At 42.0% G+C, this 18874-nt stretch overlaps 1 protein-coding gene across 2 annotated transcripts in view; it reads right to left on the bottom strand.

Annotated features, from left to right (window-relative positions):
• LOC106598248 (uncharacterized) overlaps positions 1-18874 on the bottom strand; it is a 71925-nt gene that overhangs the window by 43839 nt on the left and 9212 nt on the right. For both annotated transcript variants that reach the window (XR_014391837.1, XM_082973258.1), the window contains exons 2-13: positions 14228-14281; positions 13929-14018; positions 6417-6461; positions 6165-6209; positions 6005-6067; positions 5134-5190; positions 5008-5034; positions 4792-4863; positions 2141-2203; positions 1859-1894; positions 1633-1680; positions 1000-1074 (exon numbers count right to left, since the gene is read on the bottom strand). Coding sequence is in view for 1 of the 2 variants with exons in the window: in XM_082973258.1 (XP_082829384.1) it covers positions 1000-1074; positions 1633-1680; positions 1859-1894; positions 2141-2203; positions 4792-4863; positions 5008-5034; positions 5134-5190; positions 6005-6067; positions 6165-6209; positions 6417-6461; positions 13929-14018; positions 14228-14281 (675 nt within the window). In the remaining variant the exon portion in view is untranslated. The remainder of the gene's footprint in view (positions 1-999; positions 1075-1632; positions 1681-1858; positions 1895-2140; positions 2204-4791; positions 4864-5007; positions 5035-5133; positions 5191-6004; positions 6068-6164; positions 6210-6416; positions 6462-13928; positions 14019-14227; positions 14282-18874) is intronic.

Raw genomic sequence — 18874 nt, 5'->3', positions numbered from 1 at the left:
CCAATCAGCAAGGTTTTCAGATTGGTTGTACAGATTTCCTGAAGGGTAGATAGTAACATTACTGCACACATCACAGTATTAGATAGTAACATTACTCCAGACACACAGTATTTCTTGATTCATCACAGTAATGACAATATTAACCTTGATCTGATTATTATCAGGTCACAGTTAGAGGCACTAAAAAGCTAGCTCATGCAAAACTTTGCATTGTGCTTGATTGAGCTTGCCTGCAATGAAACCAATAGAAACGTCCCAAAAGTGCAAACCCCACCCACTTGACATTCCAGGCAAGCAAAAGCAAATGCTCAAAATATTTGAACGATTTCAAATTATACTGAACACAAATATAAATGCAACATGCAACAATTTCATCGATTTTACTGAGTTACAGTTCATATAAGAAAATCAGTCAATTTCAATAAATTCACTAGAACCTAATCTATGGATTTCACATGACTGGGAAGGCCCACCCACTGGGGAGCCAGGCACAGCCAATCAGAATGAGTTTTTTCCCACAAAAGGGCTTTATTACAGACAGAAATAGTCCTCAGTTTTATCAGCTGTCCGGGTGGCTGGTCTCAGACAATCCCGCAGGTGAAGAGGTCGGATGTGGAGGTCCTGGGCTGGCGTGGTTACACGTGGTCTACGGTTCTGAGGCCAGTTGGATGTATTGCAAAATTCTCTAAAACAACGTTGTAGGCGGCTTATGGTAGAGAAATGGACATTCAATTCTCGGGCAAGAGCTCTGCCAATTGCACGTTCCCTCAAAACTTGAGACATCACATTTTAGATTGGCCTTTTATTATCCCGACATGCTACACTATGCTTACTATCAGGGATGTAAACACATTTGTGCACAACAATTGAAGGGAAATACATTTTTTGTGCATATGGAACAATTCTGGGATATTTTATTTCAGCTCATGAAATATGTTGCATTTCTATTTTTTGTTCAGTGTAGTATTTAAACCTAGGTCAGACTTGGTGTGACCATACCTTCAAATCGGAGGGAGCATGGGCATATAGCTTGATCCCTTTGGGTCCCGGGACTCCAGGGGGCCCTTGGTGTCCCTTCGAGAGAAAAGGGAACCAGTCACACATATATCCTGTCGTTGGAATGGAATCCACCTGTATGCTAGTTATATGACATCATGATGCTAGAATGACTCATTAAATGAGAGAAACCTAGTCCAAGAGGGTAGGGAGGGTTAGTACAGATAATTATAAACATGAAGACACACGTTCACATTATGTTACACATGTAAATTCAAACAAGAAAAACACACATCGAAAGCATTCCCAACTTCATATTTCAAGTACAGCTCCACAGACTGGCCACGTGGTGGTGTAGTCTTGCCGACTGCAAAACATAGCCTACTCCATAAAAAAACATTCAATGACACAATTTTGAAGTAATTGGATGCTGTATAGGTATAAATTATATGTAGGGTTATGAGCTTTAGCAAATATAATGTTACATATAATCAAGAATTAAAAGTAAGCATTTAAAGCATTCGAATTGAGAGACTCAGTTTATGGAGATAATATGAGGAATAAGGGATATAGGGGAGTGACACATGGAATGAATGGTACCACATAATGTGAGTTACAGTGAAGTAGTGTCTTTACCTTTGGACCACAAGAGCCAGGGATACTGGAGCTGCGTCCCTCTTGACCCTACAGCAAATAACATCAGTTACAGCACAGCTGAGCCACCTTCACACACACACACACACACACACACACACACACACACACACACACACACACACACACACACACACACACACACACACACACACACACACACACACACACACACACACACACACACACACACACTGTGACCTATTACCTTTAACCCTGGGGCCCCGGGTAGACCTAGCAATCCCTAGATAGAGAGTAGTAAGAACAAGGAAAGAGGTCAAGACATAACTATACCTAGTACATCAACAACACTAACACCAGAGAACTGACTGTTACAAAACCTTCATGGAGCAGTACAGTACTGCACAGTAAGATGCAATCCAATGTCATCTCTGTGAACATGTCATTGAAGAAGACAAACATCACAATACATTAATATAGCATAAAACATTTATAACACAGTTGAGACCAGGCGCAATAATTCACTCACAATGGCACCACGGGGTCCAACGTCCCCTTGTTGTCCTGTCGGTCCTGTTACACCGCGGACACCCTGTAAGACACCACAGACAGATGGGTTAATGTCTATCTCTGATAGGATCCCTGTGAGACACCACAGACAGATGGGTTAATGTCTATCTCTGATAGGATCCCTGTGAGACACCACAGACAGATGGGTTAATGTCTTTCTCTGATAGGATCCCTGGAAGACACCACAGACAGATGGGTTAATGTCTATCTCTGATAGGATCCCTGTGAGACACCACAGACAGATGGGTTAATGTCTTTCTCTGATAGGATCCCTGGAAGACACCACAGACAGATGGGTTAATGTCTATCTCTGATAGGATCCCTGGAAGACACCACAGACAGATGGGTTAATGTCTATCTCTGATAGGATCCCTGGAAGACACCACAGACAGATGGGTTAATGTCTATCTCTGATAGGATCCCTGGAAGACACCACAGACAGATGGGTTAATGTCTATCTCTGATAGGATCCCTGTGAGACACCACAGACAGATGGGTTAATGTCTATCTCTGATAGGATCCCTGTGAGACACCACAGACAGATGGGTTAATGTCTATCTCTGATAGGATCCCTGTGAGACACCACAGACAGATGGGTTAATGTCTTTCTCTGATAGGATCCCTGGAAGACACCACAGACAGATGGGTTAATGTCTATATCCTGGCAGATCGGGGCATCATAAGCTAGGTTGTTTTCTTCTTCGTGGCTATGTGTATCGGGTGTGTGAGGTCATAGCGCGCAAACAAGTGATAACGTTACTCCTTTCTGCTGATCGAATTGTCAATGATGTTCAAGCCAGCCTCTGTTCACCTCATATCTCCAAGCAGCTGTGCCCTTGGAAGATATGAGAAGAACAGGATGGACTGAAGAACTGTGGTCACTTCTCAGAGGCTCTTTGTCTTATGCCGTGTGACCAAGTTACTCAGAAGCCAAGATGATTGGAAAAAATACAGGTCTATTCTGTTCCTCAAGTTTATCTCCAACCAGAGTCGCCAAGGATGTCCTTGACTATACGCCTAGACCAACTGCTGAGAGCTAAAAGGAATTGGTAGAATATAAATGTCTATTGTTAAACATATTCATTGTTAACTATTAATATTAAACAAATCAGGTAAATATGTAATTTTTCTCTCACAGATTAATTTTACAGGGTGGTGAAAGTGCATGGAATGAGTTTGTGGATCCTTTCAATAATTATCCATAATAATAACCTCATCATGTAGAATAACCTACCCTCACATCCTACCCTCACAGCCTACCCTCACAACCTACCCACACAGCCTACCCTCACAGCCTACCCTCACAACCTACTCTCACAGCCTACCCTCACAGCCTACCCTCACAGCCTACCCTCACAGCCTACTCTCACAGCCTACCCTCATAGCCTACCCTCACAGCCTACCCTCACAGCCTACCCACACAGCCTACCCTCACAGCCAACCCTCACAGCCTACCCTCACAACCTACTCTCACAGCCTACCCTCACAGCCTACCCTCATAGCCTACCCTCACAACCTACTCTCACAGCCTACCCTCACAGCCTACCCTCACAGGCTACCCTCATAACCTACCCTCACAGCCTACCCACACAGCCTACCCTCACAGCCTACCCTCACAGGCTACCCTCACAACCTACCCTCACAGCCTACCCTCACAGCCTACCCTCACAGCCTACCCTCATAGCCTACCCTCACAACCTACCCTCATAGCCTACCCTCACAGCCTACCCTCACAGCCTACCCTCAAAGCCTACCCTCATAGCCTACCCTCATAGCCTACCCTCACAGCCTACCCTCAAAGCCTACCCTCACAGGCTACCCTCACAATCTACCCTCACAGCCTACCCACACAGCCTACCCACACAGCCTACCCTCACAACCTACCCTCGCGGCCTACCCTCACAACCTACCCACACTGTATCTGCGAGCTGTTGGCTTGAGAGCACATGCCAAGACCAGAGGAGGCACATTTTCTATTTAACGCAACAGTTTGTGACCAAACTATCGGTAGAGTTGAAAATGCATTGGAAACACATTGAACATTTGATTTTTTATTCGGTACATGAAAACGTAAGTGAAAAATTACATTTTGCGTGCACTATGTCATCACACACTGATTTTTATACGCGAAAAAAAAATCTGTTTGGTGGACACATCTGGTGGGAAAAGAGGATTTGATTAGTGTTTTCATAGTGAAACTGTCATCTTGCCTATCAGTGTGCAAGGTGATCCGTATTACCATATCGCTTGCTTAGTGAATACCTCTTCCCTCCGATCGGGCTCATACCTGGCTCAAAACTCGGGACATCTGCCTCGCAAACACACGTGACCACCCTCCTGGAGCATTTCAACCTAACGTGCCACCAATTAAGACCTTCTTCAATGGCGTAAGGGGCAACACTTCAGGGCAGGCTGAGGAGTGAGTTTCTGCTACACATACACCCATCAAAACCTCTCTGATCGCTACAAGTGCAGGAAGTAGAGGTCCATTTTGGATTGGGAAAAAGGTTGACTAGGAAGTATAGAGGAAGTGGAGGATGGAACTGAAGCTTGAGGAGAAGATAGACAGAGGAAGAGAGTGATGCTATATTATGGGATGCTGTGAGTTACCTGGTCACCGTCCCTTCCTCGGGGTCCAGGTCTCCCTGGCTGTCCAATCCCAATTAACATTTGGGATTCACCCTGCACACACACACATGCACACACACATACACACACACATGCACACAAAATGTTAATTCTGCTGATAATTATAATGACAATGATGGTGATGATGACGAAGAAGAAGGAATGAGCAGGAGAAGGAAGAAGAGGTGGCGAGATTACCTTTGGTCCAGGTGCTCCAGGTAAACCCTAAAAAAAAAGAAAAAAAAAGAAAGACAAATAAAAACATATTTTGACAGAGTAGTTAAACACACAAATAAAAAAAAGTTGTGTATCCATCCATCTTACTCTTAATCCATCATCACCACCACAGGGACCAGCTGGACCATTAGGACCTCTCTCACCCTGTGGAGACATGTTGTTAACATCACTCAGAATGAATGTGGCGCCACCTCCTACGTGGAACACTATTTACCCTACTGTCATGTGTGCTCCCTCTCCTGCCACTAGGTCACCAGGCTGCTCGTTATGGCGCACACCTGTCACCAGCGTTACACGCATCTGTGCATAATGACACTCACCTGAACTCCATCACCTCCTTGATTACCTGCCCTATATATGTCACTAGGCTTACCTACCTGGCGACAGGTAGCCTAGTGGTTAGAGTGTTGGACTAATAACCAAAAAGTTGCAAGATCAAATCCCTGAGCTGACAAGGTAAAAATATGTCGTTCTACCCCTGAACAAGGCAGTTAACCCACTGTTCCTAGGCTGTCATTGTAAATAATAATGTTCTTAACTGACTTGCCTGATTAAATAAAAAACCTCCCTTTGGTTTCTTTCCCCAGTCATCATTGTTCCTGTTCCTTGTCAGTGCTCTGTTTGTGTTTCTTGTTTTGTTCCATTTATTAATTAAATGTTTTCAGTCCCTGAACTTGCTTCCTGACTCTCAGCGTACATCGTTACACCTACATAATGCATTACCTTTTACCAGTGGACACTTAGTCTGATCCATATTAGGAAATAGGGTGCCATTATATGGGATGATTGTGATACTATGTGAAGTTAGACGGTAGTGATGATCCTGCTGTCTAACTAGAGTGTGTGACTATCTGTAAGTCTTGTCTACATCTGAATAGCTTGGGGTGATACCTTTTTTTTTTGTCAGACAGGTTCACATAGAGAGAGATTTATGGGACAATAGCCATTGTTACTCCACCTCTGTCCCATTGCATCCTGGGGAACCTGGCTGGCCCATTGGTCCTTGAAGGCCTGGGATGCCCTATTAGAAGAGTCAAGTGAATATTACACACACACACACACAGACAGACAGACACAGACACAGACACACACACACACACACACACACACACTCTTACCTGTAGACCTGGTGTCCCAGAAAATCCTTCTTTACCTTCAGGTCCCTGAAGAAATAAACAGGACTGTAGTTTTACTAAATATACAGCAAACACACACACACACACACACACACACACACACACACACACACACACACACACACACACACACACACACACACACACACACACACACACACACACACACACACACACACACACACACACACATATACCATTTACATATCAGCAAAGACATTTGTGGAAAGTTACCCGATTGCCATCTGTTCCTGGAGGTCCATGAGGGCCCACATCTCCCTGGGAAAGACAATTAAAACATGATTCAGATGTGATTTCACACATTACTGTCCCCAAAAACATGGACGAGTCATGGTGTGCTACCTTAGCCTGAGAGAAGAGGATGGATTACTGTGGATCAGAACAATGCCCTGCATTAACCACATTACACACACACACACACACACACACACACACACACACACACACACACACACACACACACACACACACACACACACACACACACACACACACACACACACACACACACCCTCGTTACACGTTCATCCCTTCCTGGGGTAGAACTAAGGGGTTTGCAGTGTTACAGATTGACGAGTTGTTTTCATGTATCAGTAACTGACATCGTTTAAGCCTTGTGTCTTATGAACACTACAAATACAGGGGATATCATCTTAGGAAAAGTGATATTTGAAGCGCCCTTTGTCATATTTTAGTAACTGCCAACATTTAAGTCTTACGCCTAAGAAAGAGATCTAGTGTTCAGTCTTATAAATGCTAAATACCTGTAAAAAAAAAAAGGAAATTATTGTTCACCCAAAAATATGTTTTAACGGCATTGATCAATGTATTTTTTTAACGATCAACCAAAGAAAACTAGGTCTTCACTGTACGGTGCAGTTCCTGTAGAACACGTGTGTCATAATCATTCCACCCTCCCTCCCTCCCACACACACACACACACACACGCACGCACGCACGCACGCACACACACGCACGCACGCACACACGCACGCACACACACGCACGCACACACACACACAACGTAGTTATATTGCCAACATTACAATATGCTATTACTTAGCACATATTACACAAACAAATGAAGACCACATACAGTGACAGAGTTCAGACAATGTTAAATGACATTTGTAAAGAATAGCCATTAGATATCATGTATAGTATAACGTTATAGAGGTAGAGCTCCTGCGACTGGGGAAACAGAGACAATTCTACCTGGCACAAGGACAAGGGGCCCAGTGAATGTGGTGCAGATACTGTCCAGATACTGTCTTACCCTGTTAGAACTGGACTTGGGGGGGACAGGTAAGGTAGTGAGTTTGTTTTTGCATCTGACAGTGAAACAGTCATCATATCCAACAAGACCCCAGGACTTATCATTGTAACTGAGCCCACTTTCAGGACCCACTGCCTTCCTGTTGATTCCACTGTAAGCCACTCCTATCTGAACCTCAGCCCCCCTCCACTCTACCACCCAGTAAACAGAACCCAGTCAAACCCTCTCTACGCAGCACCTGTTGACAGAACTCAAATCTGTCTGGGTGATCTGGATAGGGCTGTCTGGGTGATCAAGACAGGGTTGTCTGGGTGATCAGGATAGGGTTGTCTGGGTGATCAGGATAAGGTTGTCTGGGTGATCAGGATAAGGTTGTCTGGGTGATCAGGATAGGGTTGTCTGGGTGATCAGGATAGGGTTGTCTGGGTGATCAGGATAAGGTTGTCTGGGTGATCAGGATAAGGTTGTCTGGGTGATCTGGATAGGGTTGTCTGGGTGATCAGGATAAGGTTGTCTGGGTGATCAGGATAAGGTTGTCTGGGTGATCAGGATAAGGTTGTCTGGGTGGTCAGGATAAGGTTGTCTGGGTGATCAGGATAAGGTTGTCTGGGTGACCAGGATAAGGTTGTCTGGGTGATCTGGATAGGGTTGTCTGGGTGATCAGGATAAGGTTGTCTGGGTGATCAGGATAGGGTTGTCTGGGTGATCAGGATAAGGTTGTCTGGGTGATCATGATAAGGTTGTCTGGGTGATCAGGATAAGGTTGTCTGGGTGATCAGGATAAGGTTGTCTGGGTGACCAGGATAAGGTTGTCTGGGTGATCAGGATAAGGTTGTCTGGGTGATCAGGATAAGGTTGTCTGGGTGATCAGGATAAGGTTGTCTGGGTGATCAGGATAAGGTTGTCTGGGTGACCAGGATAAGGTTGTCTGGGTGATCAGGATAAGGTTGTCTGGGTGATCAGGATAAGGTTGTCTGGGTGATCAGGATAAGGTTGTCTGGGTGATCAGGATAAGGTTGTCTGGGTGACCAGGATAAGGTTGTCTGGGTGATCAGGATAAGGTTGTCTGGGTGATCAGGATAAGGTTGTCTGGGTGATCAGGATAAGGTTGTCTGGGTGATCAGGATAAGGTTGTCTGGGTGATCAGGATAAGGTTGTCTGGGTGATCAGGATAAGGTTGTCTGGGTGATCAGGATAAGGTTGTCTGGGTGACCAGGATAAGGTTGTCTGGGTGATCAGGATAAGGTTGTCTGGGTGATCAGGATAAGGTTGTCTGGGTGATCAGGATAAGGTTGTCTGGGTGACCAGGATAAGGTTGTCTGGGTGATCAGGATAAGGTTGTCTGGGTGATCAGGATAAGGTTGTCTGGGTGATCAGGATAAGGTTGTCTGGGTGATCAGGATAAGGTTGTCTGGGTGACCAGGATAAGGTTGTCTGGGTGATCAGGATAAGGTTGTCTGGGTGATCAGGATAAGGTTGTCTGGGTGATCAGGATAAGGTTGTCTGGGTGATCAGGATAAGGTTGTCTGGGTGATCAGGATAAGGCTGCTCCTCTTCGATCCGTGTCACCTTTCTGTTCTCCTCAGAAGGAGAGACGTCTCTGTCTGCTGTGTTGGGGTCCAGTGTCAACTCACAGGCATCTGATGAAGACACACAAACTGATCACCATCATTTATAAAAGGTCATAAATACGGTTTTGGATAATGAGTGAATAATGCCCAACATTTAGTTTTTCTTCATATTCCATCTAAAAATGTAGACTTTTATAATATAAGAACTTTATGTTTAATAAGTGACTATAATTGTTTGGGAAGCTGTAGCTGTTACAAATGCAATATTTGAATACTATTATCTTGGTCCTCAATGCAACCAAGACTTACATTTCTTAAGTGCTGATTTCAAATAACACACAGCATTATGGTCCACACTGTTAGCATTATGGTCCCAACTGTTAGCATTATGGTCCCAATTGTTAGCATTATGGTCCCAACTGTTAGCATTATGGTCCCAACTGTTAGCATTTTGGTCTACACTGTCAGCATTATGGTCCACACCGTCAGCATTATGGTCCACACTGTCAGCATTATGGTCCACATTGTTAGCATTTTGGTCCACACTGTTAGCATTATGGTCCACACTGTTAGCATTATGGTCCACACTATTAGCATTATGGTCCACACTGTCAGCATTATGGTCCACATTGTTAGCATTTTGGTCTACACTGTCAGCATTATGGTCCACACTGTTAGCATTATGGTCCACACTGTTAGCCTTATGGTCCACACTGTTAGCATTATGGTCCACACTGTTAGCATTATGATCCACACCGTTAGCCTTATGGTCCACACTGTTAGCATTATGGTCCACACTGTTAGCATTATGGTCCACACTGTTAGCATTATGGTCCACACTGAACTCAGAGGGCATGTTTTTGTCTGTTCACAAACAATACAAAACTATCTGCTCAATCTTTCCACTACTAACCTGCCTAAAATAAGTAACATTTGAAATATATTTGATGGCATTTCATTCAAAGCTATTTTGGAATACTGCAACTTGGAATTACGTTCAGGGATAGATTCAGCTGAAAGTGTCGTAAGTTTGGGAACTATAAGGGCTGTATTACTAACAGATGCGATTCTACCTGAGTTTCTTGAGTTTACAGTGCGGATCTTCCAGCACAGCAGAAAATAGCTTCACTCCTGAGTCTCCTGGGTGATTGTAGCTCAGATCCAGCTTTATCAGTGACTGGTTTGACTTCAGTGCTGAAGCCAGAAAACCACAGCCTTCCACTGTGACCAAACAGAAGGACAACCTGCAGAAAGCCTTCCACACTCAGAAATAGACCGATCTGTACTCTCTTATTCCAAGTACAACCTACCATGTCTAACATAGTTTTATTATGAAGTCACCTTGTTTTAAAGCTCATTTCCTACAATTCTACACATTTTGACATGGGCGGAGAGAAAATGTTACAGTTTTAAAGCTAGTTTCCTGCAATTCTACACATTTTACCATGTCTTATGCCGTGTTCTTATGCTATCTGAGTGACTCAAACATAACAAAATCAATGCGGGTCCCATGACATGACATTTTACATTCTCCCTGACTGTCTTGTTTTTATTTTGGTGATTGTTAGTTATCAAAGATGATCTTGTTTAAAAATGTATCATTATCTTTTCTACATACTTTATATCTGGTGTTACTCATTTAAGTTTACACTGAAATATATAGAGGAATACAGAGGAATACACTGCCATGTCGGGAGAATACTGACCCCAGTGTCTCTAGTTTACAGTGAGGATCCCCAAGTCCAGCAGAGATCAGCTGCACTCCTGAATCTCGCAGGTTGTTGTCAGTCAGGTCCAGCTCTCTCAGGATTTCGAGCTGAGAACTGAGACTAACGCTTCACAGCATCGCTTTGAGAAGAAGTTACATCCATTCAGCCTAGACAATGGACAAAACAATATGGTCACACACAATACAGTGGCAGGTGCAGTGTGTTGATTGATACTATTGGCAAAACCTTTCACAGAGAAATGGAGATTGAACGTTATACACTATCTCCCTGATTGGATCAACATGGTCTCCAGGTGAAAATTGCAAGCTAATTGACAAATGACAAGCTAATCTGGTATAGAATGGGAGGAAGAGAAAATTATTACATTTTAAAAAAAAATCTTTATACTTACAGAGCTGTTCTGGAGGCTTTGACCACTGGCAGCAACCTAAGACGACCTTCCTCTGATCTAGAGTATTTATTCCGGTAAAACACATCCAGCTCCTCTTCTGAAGTCAGTAACACAAGGACCAGAGGTGACCATTGACCAGGTGACAGTTTGACTTTTGAGAGACTTCCTGAGCTCAAGTAGCTTTGGATCTCCTCCACTAGAGAATGGTCTTTTAGTTCATTCAGACAGTGGAACAGATTGATTCACCTTTCTGGAAGGATTCTCCCTGATCTTCTCCTTGACGTACTTGACTGCTTCCTCATTGCTTTTGTCAGTTGCCTCCTTTTTGTTTTCAGAAGGCCTCGTAAGTGAGTCTGATTAGACTCCGGTGTGAGGCTGAGAAAGAGGTGTAGGAACAGGTTCAGGTTTCCGTTCTCACTCTGTAAGGCCTTGTCCACAGGACTATTATGGAGGGCTGTTTCTTTAGACGTCTGATGTGTTCTGCTGGTGGTTTCTTTAGACGTCTGATGTGTTCTGCTGGTGGTTTCTTTAGACGTCTGATGTGTTCTGCTGGTGGTTTCTTTAGACGTCTGATGTGTTCTGCTGGTGGTTTCTTTAGACGTCTGATGTGTTCTGCTGGTGGTTTCTTTAGACGTCTGATGTGTTCTGCTGGTGGTTTCTTTAGACGTCTGATGTGTTCTGCTGGTGGTTTCTTTAGACGTCTGATGTGTTCTGCTGGTGGTTTCTTGTTCAACCAAAACATTGACATTGTTGTTTTGGAATCTGATAGACACACAGTGAGCTCTAAAAGTGTTGAGACAGTGACACATTTTGTTGTTGTTTTGGCTCTGTACTCCAGCACTTTGGATTTGAAATGATACAATGACGACGAGGTTAAAGTGCAAACTGTCATCTTTCATTTTCATCCATATTGGGTGAACCGTTTAGAAATGACAACACCTTTTGTACATAGTCCCTGCATTTTAGGGGACCAAAAGTATTGGGACAAATTCACTTATATGTGTATTAAATTAGTAAAAAGTAAAATATTTGGTTCCATATTGATAGCACGCAATGACTACATCAAGTGTGTGACCACATTTGTTGGAAGCATTTGCTGTTTGTTTTGGTTGTGTTTCAGATTATTTTGTGCCCAATAGAAATGAATAGTAAATAATGTATTGTGTCATTTTGGAGTCACTTTTATTGTAAATAACAATATAATATGTTTCTAAACACATCTAATGTGGATGCTACCATGATTACGGATAATCTTGAATGAATCGTGAATAATGATGAGTGAGAAAGTTACAGAGGCATAAATATCATACCCCTCCCTAAAAATGTCTTGGGGGTATGATATTTGTGCGTCTGCAACTTATTCCTACTTATATGAGTACACTCGTAATAACGTAAGCATTAAGAAACTTTTATTTGATCAAATAAGCCATTACATCTTTTGTTAACCAAATTCAACACTCTCTCGTTGACCTCCATACAAAAACTCCTCGCTTTGTGAGCGACAAATATGAAAATACGCCACCTGCTGAAGAAGATACATTTCAGGCCCAGCTATCCGTCCTGCTTCGCCTCTTCCTTTATCTCTCTGAAACCATTATTTCGTCACCTAATTACCGTTCCCTAAAAGATGATGGTTGTTGTGACCTTAGTCCTGCTTGCAACCAAAGTCTTTTGAGATATGTTCCCCTTCTTGGTTGGTATTATCACCGGAACAACTTAGTCCTTTTTGAACAGACTAAGAGGGATTTATCTATTTGACAAGTTCTCTGTACAATAGAAATGATGTATTTCCTCGTTTACCACGGTAAATCTACTGTGGAAATTTACCCGACACTTTGTATGAATGGAAACTAATGTTGATGTAGCCTATTGTAATTACAGTAGAATCGCCATTTAAACTTTAAATACATCCGGAGGGCGAGGAGCATGTTGTGATAGCTAGTAATTCAAATTAGAAAACATAATTTCCTGAAGAAAAATGGTGTGATTGCTTGTATCAAAGTATTTTTCATGATAGTGTTGTGTAGTGGGCAGTGTCTGTGTTAGCGCACAGTTAGGCAAACACGCTGACAGGATACACTTCCACACTCCATCCCCCAGGGGGCAGCAGCAACCTTGTCCAGATGCTGAGCCTTGTTGATAAGCACATCAGGTGCTGCCAATGAAGGTGATGGTCAGTCATAGTAGCAGCTGGTAAGATGTAAAGCTGTAAGGCTGCTTGGTTTGTTTGGTGGCCATGAGGCCTTTCCTTTGTTTTTGTCTTTAGTTTGGACATGCCTTTGGTATTTTTCCTTTTTGTACATATATTGTCTCCCTGGGCACATACACTGATTTCTCACATAGATGCACCTCTTAAATTAGGTTACTGACCAGTTAACTAGGCCTAAGACCCCTAGACAAAGTGTAGGCTAATTATTGGGTTCCGTAACAGAAAGAAGGTGCAGTAGTAGTAACTATTGGTGACTGTAGAAGTAGCAGTTACAGAAGTGACTAGGTCATTCACAGTAGTAGCAATGAAGGCAAAAGTCTCTGCACATCTAAGATGTGACAATTCAGTCAGAACAACATCCGTGTGTTAATTGGTTTTAGTACATGGTATGATACAGGGGAGAGGTTAGAAACCACTGAAACAGGGTCAGACAGTTGTTCATCCCCCTAATGGTTAAGGAATGGGGGATCTGATCTTAGATCTGTGTTTAAGGGCAAGTTCTACACTTCCTAGGAAAGGACAGTAAAGAATGATAACAGGCACCTTACCTTTGGCCCCACTGGTCCAGGGTGACCCTCTGAGCCTGGATGCCCAACCAACCCAGGTGGACCCATCTCTCCTGCACAACCCCTTTCTCCCTGTGTGTGTGTGTGTGTGTGTGTGTGTGTGTGTGTGTGTGTGTGTGTGTGTGTGTGTGTGTGTGTGTGTGTGTGTGTGTGTGTGTGTGTGTGTGTGTGTCGATCATGGGGAGAAATAACAGTGATCATGAAGCATAACTAATTTAGTATGAAATTGATTGATTCTAAATCAATACAGTCTCAAAGCTGTGTGGTGGTGTTCTGGTTACCTTATTGCCTTTGACTCCTTCACAGTGACACATGGACTTCCCAGTACACGCACACTAGAAAAAAACAACACACACTCATTATAGCTGACAAATGTTTTTAAAAACCCAGCACAGAAACACCTTCAGCGGAGAAACAATAACGAACTCAATATCCATTCAGTTAGACGTAAAACCACATTTTTCAAAGTTAAAAGTATGACTGTGTAGCTCAAACAAAATAAATCGAAGTACATTTGCAAAAAACCCTTCAATGGAATAAAATAAACCGAAACATATTTCTCACAAATGTAGCGTTGTTTGTGAACTCTGTAAACAACGTCTCCACTCCGAGATAATTTGAATGGTAAATAATGTGATTGAAATGAATGAATGAACATAAATGACCAATGTAACTTCTATGTTCTAGATATCTAGTAATGTTACTAGGAAATTACAAGGATTAAACAGTAAATTAATTACTGGTGAGATGTTTAGCAGGGAATTGATAAATATTTAACAAAGGGCAAATACATTTTAATAATGAAACATGTAAATAATGAGAAACAATGAATGCGCCCAAATTGGTGGGAGGTAGAGAGTGCATAACAACCCTACATAACAGCCCTACATAGCAACAAACAGATGAAGACCTTGTCTGGCCTATAGAATTAGGAATTATAATACTAGAATGAACATTAACCTTCTTATGATGGGATATTCTACTGTATCTTAGTCTACACTGCTCTGACATTGCTCATCCATATATTTATATATTCTTAATTACATTCCTTTACTTAGATTTGTGTGTATTGGGTATATATTGTGAAATTGTTAGATATTACTTGTTAGATATTACTGCACTGTCGGAGCTAGAAACACAAAGCATTTCGCTACACCCGCAATAACATCTGCTAAACACGTGTATGTGACCAATAACATCTGGTAAACACGTGTATGTGACCAATAACATCTGCTAAACACGTGTATGTGACCAATAACATCTGGTAAACACGTGTATGTGACCAATAACATCTGGTAAACACGTGTATGTGACCAATAACATCTGGTAAACACGTGTATGTGACCAATAACATCTGGTAAACACGTATATGTGACCAATAACATCTGGTAAACACGTGTATGTGACCAATAACATCTGGTAAACACGTGTATGTGACCAATAACATCTGGTAAACACGTGTATGTGACCAATAACATCTGCTAAACACGTGTATGTGATCAATAACATCTGGTAAACACGTGTATGTGACCAATAACATCTGCTAAACACGTGTATGTGACCAATAACATCTGGTAAACACGTGTATGTGACCAATAACATCTGCTAAACACGTGTATGTGACCAATAACATCTGCTAAACACGTGTATGTGACCAATAACATCTGGTAAACACGTGTATGTGACCAATAACATCTGCTAAACACGTGTATGTGACTAATAAAGTTTGATTTGATTTGATAAAGGTCAGCCATGTTGGTCAGGGGGTTGGTCAACCATGGTTTGCCAGTGCTGTGATAAGATATTGTGTAAAATAATGAATTGGAAGAATTTATCTACATTGTATGTTTGTTAGCTAGATAGCCAGTTTTAGAGGAATGATTCCATACATTTTTCAAATGAACTGCCAATATGCCAACATTTCATTTAAAAAATGCAGTCAATCCACAGCCATTCAGTTGATGACTGGACAAGTTGTAAATAGAACAAATACTGATATCGTATCATTTAATAGCACTCACAGCTTTCCAAGAAAACTAAAATTGAGACATTTATGGTCTGTTTACATATTTATACTGTACAGAAAATGTGTATAAAACCCATATAAGTATGTATTTACAATTATATAAAAAAATGTATTAGGTTGACAATAATTCTATTACACAAGTTCTGATATATCATATGCCTTTTTAGAGTAGAGGCCTCTACTGCCATTCATTACAATTAGACTGTTTGGATTTCTCCCAGACCAATATGGCTGCCATTTTCAACCCATTCTGGAACTTTCAGGGTTTAACTTAATAGGTTCTCTATGGTCTGGCCACACCTCTAGTGCTCACTTCACCACTCAGCCCTAAATAACTAAGTATCAGAGGACAGCAAGTCAAGATATTTGAGCTTTTCTACTGTATGTATAAAGGCTACTTCTTATAGGTGCCCTATTTATATAGATCATTTTCATTATTTTTTACTTATCTTTGCACGTCCTGACCAGTAAAGGGGTCTATTTGTTATTGTAGTTTGGTCAGGACGTGGCAGAGGGTATTTGTTTTCATGGTTTTGTGTATGTGTTTCGATAGAGGGATATTTTGTGTAGAGTGTTTCTGGGGTTTATTGGTGTAAGTGTCGATGTAGAGGGGGTAGTTGATTTAGGTGGTTCGGGGTGTGTGTGTATTGTAGAGGGGTATTTGATTTATGTGTTCTGGGGTGTTGGGTATGTTCTTATGATTGTATTTCTAAGGGGCTGTTCTAGTTTTGTATTTCTGTGTTGGCCTAGTATGACTCTCAATCAGGAACAGCTGTACATCGTTGTTGCTGATTGAGAGTCATACTTAGGTAGCCTGTTTTCACCTGTCACTTTGTGGGAGGTTATTTCCGTGTTTAGCTTTATGCCTTACAGGACTGTTTACCGTCGTTGTGTTTTTTGTATATGTGTTTTGTTTTGGTTTCCCTTCTTTGTCCTAATAAAAGATGAGTGTACATATACCCGCTGCGTTTTGGTCTCAACCCTACGACACCCGTGACATATCTACTATTTACTTAACACTTATTATTTGTTTTTAACCGCATTGTTGGTTAAGGGCTTGTAATTAAGCATTTCACTGTAAGGTCTACACCTGTTGTATTCGGCGCATGTGATAAATAAAATTTGATTTGAATTTCCCAATGATTACTTTTGTTCCTGCCCTGATACAGCTAAGTGATCGATTGAATCATGTATTAATGCTGGGCTGGGACTAAAGCCTGTAGCTGTACAGGCCCTGGTTTGGCCACAACTTGTTCAGTTGGAAATGATGTTCAATAATAGTATGAGGTTTATCTGTCATGATCATAAGTGTCCAATATATGGCTGTAGTGAATCTAATCAAGTTTCAAGTTTTAATGTCACGTGCACAGGTAACAATGAAATGCCTTTCTTGCAAGCTTTAATCTCTCTCTCGTTCTCTCTCTCTCTTTCTCACACACACAAATGTGACCTTGTGTCTTAGGAAACATCTTTCTTAGAAGAAAACAAGACTAGGAGGATAATTATCTAGTGCTGCTTCCCATGGGAAAAGGTACAGTGTGGAAGATAGGACATGCTGTCATAGCCCATTCGTTGGCCCACAACAACGGTAATAATAATGGTGAAAGCCATAAACCCTCCCACTTGGCACAGACATCAGTTCAACGTCTAGTTTTAATTCACATTTGGTTGTTGTCAACTTACGTGAATTCATCGTGAAATCAACAATTCACCATGCCATTGGATTTAGGTAAAAAGAAAGTGAATTCCCTTACACTGAGGACCAATCAGTTTTCCATGTTGATTCAACCCGTTTTTGGCCAGTGGGTTTCCCTTGACTCCCATGATCAACAGATAATACGATACGTTACTTATTACATCATTTAGGTGAACTAACTTTAGGTGAACCTCCTCCACAGTATCTGCTGGAGCCTGGCAGTGTGATGGCAGACAGAATCATGTTACCATAGTTGCGAGAAGTAGTTTCGGGGTTGGGGTGCTGCGTTTGTAAAAAATGTTTTGTAAATTTCGGGAATTTTATTTTCAGGGGGGGGGGTTATAAAATATATTTGCCCACACTACAGACGCTACATCATTCCAGATGCTATTTCGGTCCGCTAATACAGCACTATTAAACACCCAGTGCACGACTTTAGTGAAAAAAATATTTTTCACCAAAAAATGTTTTTTTTTAATTCAGATTTTTCAGCACCCTTATTTCCCGCGGCTATGCATTTTACAGACACCAAATGGCTACATACACTATATGGCTACAGACGCTATATGGCTACAGACGCTATATGGCTACAGACGCTGTATGGCTACAGACGCTATATGGCTACAGACGCTATATGGCTACAGACGCTATATGGCTACAGACATTATAAGGCTACAGACGCTATATGGCTACAGACATTATAAGGCTACAGACGCTATATGGCTACAGACATTATAAGGCTACAGACGCTATATGGCTACAGACATTATAAGGCTACAGACGCTATATGGCTACAGACATTATAAGGCTACAGACGCTGTATGGCTACAGACGCTGTATGGCTACAGACACTATATGGCTACAGACACTATATGGCTACAGACGCTGTATGGCTACAGACACTATATGGCTACAGCTGCTATATGGCTACAGACGCTATAAGGCTACAGACACTATATGGCTATGCTTTTCACCATATGCTCCTATGAGGCTTCTTAACGTGAACTGACTGAGCTGAAATTGTCCCAAAAGTATAAACACTTCCCATCTGGCACTCCAGGCTACAGACACTATATGGCTACAGACGCTTTATGGCTATGCATTTTACATATAGGTGCAAAACAGAACGTTTTCACAGATGCTTTTCACCATATGCTCCTATGAGGCTTTTTACCATGAACACTTTTTATATTCATTGATGATTTG

This window comes from Salmo salar, chromosome 03 (assembly GCF_965601325.2).
Source record: "Salmo salar chromosome 03, fSalSal1, whole genome shotgun sequence".
NCBI classification, from domain to species: Eukaryota; Metazoa; Chordata; class Actinopteri; order Salmoniformes; family Salmonidae; genus Salmo; species Salmo salar.
This window is presented reverse-complemented; position numbering and strand designations above follow the sequence as displayed.